The following is a 7475-nucleotide window of genomic DNA, read 5'->3' on the forward strand; positions in this document are numbered from 1 at the left end:
TCTGTAGACCTCAGTAAGCATGTTGAATGTTAAAGATAATTACAGTGCAATTAGAAAAACACTGAACAAGCATGGCTTGTTTGGAAGGGTTGTCAGGGAAAAAAAGCCTCTCTCTCTAAAAAGAACATGGCAACACAGCTAATAACTGAATAAACCACCAGAGTTCTGGAACAAAGTCCTTTGGAAAGATGAGATCAAACTGGAGATGTTTGCTTGTAATGCACAGCAGCATTACTGCTGAAAACCAGAAAACAATTCCTCCTCAGTGATGTGGGAGACTATCAAGCTCATCCTGAAAATGGTGACTTCAACCTACTGCAGCTAAGGGTAGTTGTACAAGCTATTGAATCAGATGGAGTGATTTGTTTTTTACACTCCACTTTTGCATTTTGGCTTGGTTTTGGTTGAAAAAATAATGACACAGTGTAAATGTTGTATAAACCAAATTTTAAGACCTGATAAGGACCAAAATACTTTTTGTATTTCATCATGTCCTGATGTGTAAAACCTGATAAGTTAATGTCTCAGCAAGAAAACAGAATATAATGGAGGTTCATTACAATATTCCCTCATCCAACAGCAATTTATAGGTTGTTTGACATGAGAACCTAACAATATCCAAGGGAGTTTTCAGACCTATGTGCTGGTTCAGTTCTTACAGTTGGGATTTTTCTTGTTGTTCAAGCTATGAATGAAAGTTCATCCTTTCAGGTCATTTCTGAATGTAAAACAAGGATTCTCAGGGGCATTTAAGAGCCAATTGAAACCTAACAGTATTGATTTCTCTTGCTGGTCTGTTGGTCCCCACCAATCTCTGTTGCAATGTAAAAGAAAAGGCCCTGGTTACTGTCCACAGGCTCTTCAAGAGCAATCGAGTGCAGTAGACACATGATACGTCTGAGTCTTCATCCGCCGCTTCATCTCTCTTATCATCTGACACACAGCCAGAGGGTAACAGCAATACACTGTCGTCCAGTCCTCACATACACTTCCCTGTGGATGAGCATGCAGGACAGCAAGGTGCACACATACATGCAAACACAGAGACAAAGCACGCATGCACGCACAGCAAGGCAGCAGGAGTACAACAAGAACATTATCTACATGAAAACAGAAAAACATGTGCATCTTCAAGTGAATCTATTACAATTTTTTGGAAACAAAAAGACAATGCTTTGAAAGTGATTGTGAAGTCTACTTTTCTGTCTGAAAACCTTCCGATAAATCCCTCTGCTGCACTCTGATTGCTTGGATTTACGATTTCAAAACTGTATCCTAATGGATAAAAAAAGTCCCATTTTTGGTGTGTTCAAGGACAAGAAGCACAAATTGCCAATTTTTTGCTCAGAAAAATCGATTTGCATGCAAATATACACACTCACCCGTATCTTGTAGCGCTCCCTGATCCCGACCCGGATGGCAAAAGTGGATCCTGGTAGAAGAGGCATGCACAGACACTCTCCATATTGGTGAGCTAAACTCAGGTCTAAACAGCATGGCACCAGACCCCCAAGAATACCTTCAAGCACAGGCGCAAAGGAGCACAGCACGTATGTGAGTAACAATGATTGTTTACTTGAAACGGGCAAAAATCTAATTAAAATGTTCGTCAGATTAAAAAAGGAACCAGAATGGATCAGTGATGATTTATTGGCTTTTACACTGAATTCCTTTCAGAGAAACATCACATTAAAAACATCTCTATGTTCCAAATTATTACACGAATTAATTCCCTCGCAGATTTCTTCCAAACTGACTTTTAATATTTGGCTCCTTGGTGAAACTTTACTTGTTTTAGTTCTTCTTCATCTCCAGACAACTGTCAAAGTCTCAGACATAGTTGTTATTTAGCCAGTTTGTGAAATCAAAGGGAAGCCTCACAGTTCACATGGAATAAAGTGACTAAAAAGATTTTTCTGAAACCAAAGTTCATCACAGTGTTTTGAAGTAGGCACATCAGCCATCGAACTCAAGTGAAATTGAAACTCGACTGTTGAATTATTTGATAAATTGTTCAGAATGGATGCAAGAAGGTAGAAGTTTCAATAAGACATTTTCACTGAATCCAAAGTACAGATTTAAGAAAAGTTATCGTGGTGTGGTGAACAGGTTCTGAGACTCCATCTGTCTCTGATGTCTCTCTGGAGCCCGGCCGGTCACGATGAACCATTTTGCAGCGGGTTCAGAAATGCACAAACACACATTTTCACACTGTTTAATTCACCGATTGATGCCATGTTGCGGTGAATTTTTTGTGGTCACAATCCTCCCCTCACTTAGTAAATGTTTTCCGTATGATAGTTTGAAATGCATCTGGTGTAGAAGTCGCACAGTGTGTGCAGCTTTTACGTGTAAAACATCTGCACTGAATTAGGACTCGTGTGTGTCGGAGCGTTCATATTACATGTCGTCTTGTCTCCACAGACATCAAACAGGCCGGTGCTCCAGTCTCCTCCGGTCTGTGTGATGGTGGTTATGGTCGTCGTGGTGACGCCGAGGCCGGGCTGTGTGAGCACCGGGTCCGTCGTCGCAGGGACTTCATTTGACCTCCAGTTATCTTCACATCCTGTGGTGGAGCCCCCCTCTTCCTCGCCTTCACACGCCGACTCTGAAGCCTTTATGGCCGACGGTTCTGGTCTGAGATAACAGTTTCAACAAAGCTATCTTTAGACGAGTGGTAAATTAACTTGAAACTTAACTCGACAACAGTGGAGGCAACCTTAAATCAACCGTGAATTAATTATCTGTCCTACTTTCCCATTAATAGAGGTTTAAATGAATTCTTCTTTCACATTTTTCACAGAAAACTACAGTGAAGACAAAATCACAACTTTGACATTTTATCCCAAGAAGAGCAAGCAGATTAAGTGCTCCTGTTATTTTTTCCTATTATCATACATCATAGAGACCTACAAGGATTAACACGGTGAGATGAAAAAGCTGGGTAAGATAAAATACATGTTGGCTGTACTTGTGTTGTGTTCTGTGCTGACAACAATGAAAAGGTAAGAACAAAAAGAAAAAAAAAACACTTACTGGTGTGTGACTGTTGTCTCCTCCATGACAAGGGTCTACTGGCATCCAGACACGGGTGAGACAAGGAGGCGAGAGGAGAGTGAGCGAGGAGTCAGCAGGAATGAGGAGGAGGAGGAGTGACACCTTCCCAGTGCGAGGGTGTGTGTCACAGCAGATAAACCAGCAGTCAGATGGCTCAGCCAGAAGCTGCGTGACTGAGATAAGTCTTGTGGTTGTCTTCTGCCTGAGACTTTGCTGAGCACACAGCTAACGCAGCAAATACAGAAGGAGCAGACACACACCAGGGTGCCTGACAATTGAGATCTGCCATAAAATCATGCAAATGTATATTCAAGCGGGTCCGAAGACATCTGATGATGTATAAGAAATGAAATGAAGCAAAAAGAAAAAGTTTTCATTTGTAATAATGTTAATGTAAAGCAGAAGCTCCAACATGGAAGTCAAGTCAACCGGCTTGTCCAACCCTTGACTTTCAAATTGACACATGGTTTCCTTCATTCATTTTTCATATCCTCTTCTTATTCAGGGTTTGGGGTCCCTCTTGTACAGGTCACCCATCCATTACAGCGCTAACACAGAGACAAACAACTATACACTCACTTCGAGAGCCAATTTGCAATCCCCTATCAATCCCCAACCAATGGAACATGCATATTTTTGGACTCTGGAGGGAGGCCAGGGTACATGGCAACTCATGCCTAAGGAAATATTACAAAATTCCCCAAAGAAAGGCCCCAGCCAAGATTTGAACTGGGAACCTTCTTGCTTTAAGGCTTCAAGGCAAACCAGCACCCCACCGTGCAGCCCATATGTTGTTTGTGTTAAACAAATGTATTTGAAATTTAAAACGATTATGTGCTAGACTTCCCTGTAATGTAGAAACAGACCCCCGTGTGTGAAGAGCTGGGAAAGAAGCAGTGAAACATCTGTGGTTTCTGTTTAGAGGGGACTCGTTTCCTGTGTTCTGACATTGACCTTTAGATAGATGCGCTATGTGTGGCTGAGTGGATTACAGAAAAAAACAAAGGCAGGGGAGCTTTATACGTGGTGGAGGGACACGTTGTGAAACTATCTGAGGTTTGGAGGCACAGTTCAAACACGTACACTGACCTCAAAACTATGAATAATGTACAGAAGCAGCTGACTCCGTTTCACTTTGTTAAGCACATCTAAAAAAAAAAGCGGTGCTCATTTTATGTTTATGTTTATTTTTATTTCAAAGGGACAAAGTATATTGATGAACATTTAAAAAAAAAAAAAATGTAAATATACAGGATTATAGCCAAAGGCTAATTTCCATCCTTAGTCCCTGACAGGTAGATGGTCCCTAAACATTATTATTATTATTATTATTATTATTATTTTAAATAATAATAATAAAACAAAACAGAGTAAAACATTATAATAGACATAATAGTACATAGTAAATACAACAAAACAAAACAAAGTAAAAACATTATAATAGACATAATAGATAATAACAGACAACAGATCAGCAGCAGTGGACAAATTAAAAAATTATCCCAGCTAGTGACAACAGGTTTGATTTTCCAGAAGCCATTTTTTAAGATGTTTGGAAAAAGAGGTGAGAGTAGATAGGTCACGTATTGCACTTGGTATAGAGTTCCAGGTATTGGTTGCTCTGTAGGAAAAAATTGCTTGGCCAAAAGCACTTCTCCTAAAGGGAACAGTGCAATTACCTCTGGAGCCTGCTCTAGTTGTGCTGTTTATGTTCCTTTTAATATATTCCTGTAAAGGTGGTGGAGCTAGACCATGAAGGATTTTAAAAGCTAAAATAGAGTCAATGTATTTCACAGTGTTTTCCACATCCAGCAAATCAAGTTTTTTTTTAATCTGACAGTGATGATACATTTTAGGTTTTCTATCTAAAACTTTTATAGCTTGTTTATATGTTGACTCAAGGGACTTTAGACTTATCTTACAAGCTGAGGCCCAACTAGTTACACAATAGGTCATGTGAGACATGATCATTGCATCAAAGTATAGCCTAGCTGCTTCAAAAGTAAGATTGTTTCTTATATATCTAAAGTTGGAAAAGTTAAATTTCATTTTGTTGACAGTTTTTTTTGTGTGTTGCTTAAAACTCAGTTGTGAGTCCAAAGTCACACCTAGGTATTTAAACTCTTGAACTACTTCAAGCTTTTTCTCTCTCACAAAAATATTAGGGTCTGTGTCAGATATATTTAGCCTTTTGGAGAAATACATTGAAACAGTCTTGGACACATTTAAGTACAGGTGAGAGCTCTCTAACCAATTGCACACATTACTCATAACAGCTGTAAGTTGTTTTGCAGCTTGCGCCTTGTCTTTAGTGTGTACATAAAGCACAGCATCATCCGCATACAGTTGGCAGGTCACTGTTGACGGGCAGTAACTTGCCAAGTCATTTATAAATAGACTAAATAAAAGAGGTCCTAGTATTGAACCTTGGGGTACTCCTAGGTTATTCTCACGAGGCATAGATTTCGTGTTTTGAACTCTGACACATTGAAGTCTTGAATGAAAGATATGATTCCATCCATTTTAGGGATTTCTCAGAGAAATTAAAATGAGTCAACTTGGTTATTAGTAACTTGTGGTTGACTGTGTCAAACGCTTTACTCAGGTCAAGGAACACAGCTCCAACAACCCCACCTGTATCAAACCTGGATTTTATGGTTTCCAAGAAGTAGCAGACAGCTGTCTCTGTAGAGTGGTGTTTTCTAAAGCCAAATTGGAGGTCGTTTAACATATATGGACTTGTGTTTAAATTATATATGATTTGTTCTGCAACCAGTTTCTCCGCCATCTTGGATATTGAGGGGAGTATACTGATCGGTCTATAGTTTCCAGTCAGTGTAGGGTCTCCAGACTTAAGGATTGGTGTAATAATAGAATCCTTCCAGGAGTCTGGAAAAAAACCTACGTTTATGGAATCATTGATAATGTTTGTTAGCGGAGCTATGAAAGACTCTTTGTGAGTTTTAAGAAATAATGAATCCATGTCAAAGGTATCTTTGGCTCTGGTACTTTTAAGGCCGTAGATAACCTTATCAACTTGTGATTGAGTTACAGCATGGATATCAAATATTGGGGCATCAGTGTTAAGGGGCATTGGAGTTAGTTTTGCTCCATATTTTTCACAGAGTCAACAAAATAAACATTAAGAGCTGTCGCAATGTCCTTACGCTCATTGATTGCCCTGTCAGGCAGCTTCAACTCTTTAATTTCCCTACATATGGTACTATTTGATGTCAGCTTCTTAATGTTTGTCCAGATTTCTTTTGTGTTCCCTCTAGCACTATTTATTATCCATCCATCCATCCATCATCTTCCGCTGGTCCGGGGATCGGGTCGCGGGGGGAGCAGCTTGAGCAAAGAGACCCAGACGTCCCTGTCCCCGGCCACTTCCTCCAGCTCTTCTGGGGGGACCCCGAGGCGTTCCCAGGCCAGCCGAGAGACATAGTCTCTCCAACGTGTCCTGGGTCTTCCCCGGGGCCTCCTCCCAGTGGGACGGGCCCGGAACACCTCACCGGGGAGGCGTCCAGGAGGCATTCTCACTAGATGCCCGAGCCACCTCATCTGACTCCTCTCGATGCGGAGGAGCAGCGGTTCTACTCCGAGCCTCTCCCGGATGACCGAGCTTCTCACCCTATCTCTAAGGGAGAGCCCAGACACCCTGCGGAGGAAACTCATTTCGGCCGCTTGTATTCGCGATCTCGTTCTTTCGGTCACTACCCACAGCTCGTGACCATAGGTGAGGGTAGGAACATAGATTGACCGGTAAATCGAGAGCTTCGCCTTCTGGCTCAGCTCCTTCTTCACCACGACGGGCCGGTGCAGAGCCCGCATCACTGCAGACGCCGCACCGATCCGTCTGTCAATCTCCTGCTCCATTCGTCCCTCACTCGTGAACAAGACCCTGAGATACTTGAACTCCTCCACTTGGGGAAGGATCTCATTCCCGACCCGGAGAGGGCATTCCACCCTTTTCCGCTTACAGCCACACCGCCCTGAGCACGCCTGATCTCGTCCGATCTCAGAAGCCAAGCAGAGTCGGGCCTGGTTAGTACCTGGATGGGAGACCGCCTGGGAATACCAGGTGCTGTAAGCCTTCCTCCCCGTGAGCTGTCACCTTATCGTGGTGGGGGGGTTTGCGTGCCCCAATGAGTCTGGGAGCTATGTTGTCTGGGGCTTTAAGCCCCTGGTAGGGTCACCCATGGCAAACAGATCCTAGATGAGGGACCAGACAAAGAACAGCTCACAAGACCTCTATGATGGATGAAACTATTGGACACCGTGTTCCTTTGCCCAGGCGTGGGTTACCGGGGCCCCCCCCTGGAGCCAGGCCCAGGGGTGGGGCCCGCTGGCGAGCGCCTGGTGGCCGGGTCTGTGCCCGTGGGGCTCGGTCGGGCACAGCCCGAAGAAACGGCACGGGT

The 7475-nt window shown here is 42.7% G+C and overlaps 1 protein-coding gene and 1 non-coding gene across 2 annotated transcripts; one reads left to right on the forward strand and one right to left on the reverse strand.

Moving 5' to 3' along the window:
• Positions 1–430: 430 nt before the first annotated feature.
• On the reverse strand, positions 431–3155 carry plac8l1 (PLAC8 like 1). The gene is made up of 4 exons (XM_075486733.1): positions 3037–3155; positions 2405–2637; positions 1383–1519; positions 431–993 (listed from the first exon to the last, which is right to left on the reverse strand). Exons 1-4 carry the CDS (start codon positions 3060–3062, stop codon positions 862–864), a joined length of 528 nt encoding a protein of 175 aa, XP_075342848.1. The 5' UTR covers positions 3063–3155; the 3' UTR covers positions 431–861.
• A 3876-nt stretch (positions 3156–7031) lies between these two features.
• Positions 7032–7150, forward strand: LOC142402347 (5S ribosomal RNA). Its single transcript, XR_012773349.1, has one exon. It is a non-coding gene; the product is annotated as a 5S ribosomal RNA (ribosomal RNA).
• Positions 7151–7475: the final 325 nt, after the last annotated feature.

The sequence above is a fragment of the Odontesthes bonariensis genome, chromosome 16 (genome assembly GCF_027942865.1).
Source record: "Odontesthes bonariensis isolate fOdoBon6 chromosome 16, fOdoBon6.hap1, whole genome shotgun sequence".
In the NCBI taxonomy this organism is placed as follows: Eukaryota; Metazoa; Chordata; class Actinopteri; order Atheriniformes; family Atherinopsidae; genus Odontesthes; species Odontesthes bonariensis.

Coding starts and splice junctions, on each gene's coding strand:
- plac8l1 (XM_075486733.1), bottom strand. CDS start 3,062: ATGGAGGAGACAACAGTCACACACCA. Junction 2,638..3,036: donor GAGACAACAGTCACACACCA/GTAAGTGTTTTT, acceptor CTGTTATCTCAG/ACCAGAACCGTCGGCCATAA. Junction 994..1,382: donor GGGAGCGCTACAAGATACGG/GTGAGTGTGTAT, acceptor GCTCATCCACAG/GGAAGTGTATGTGAGGACTG.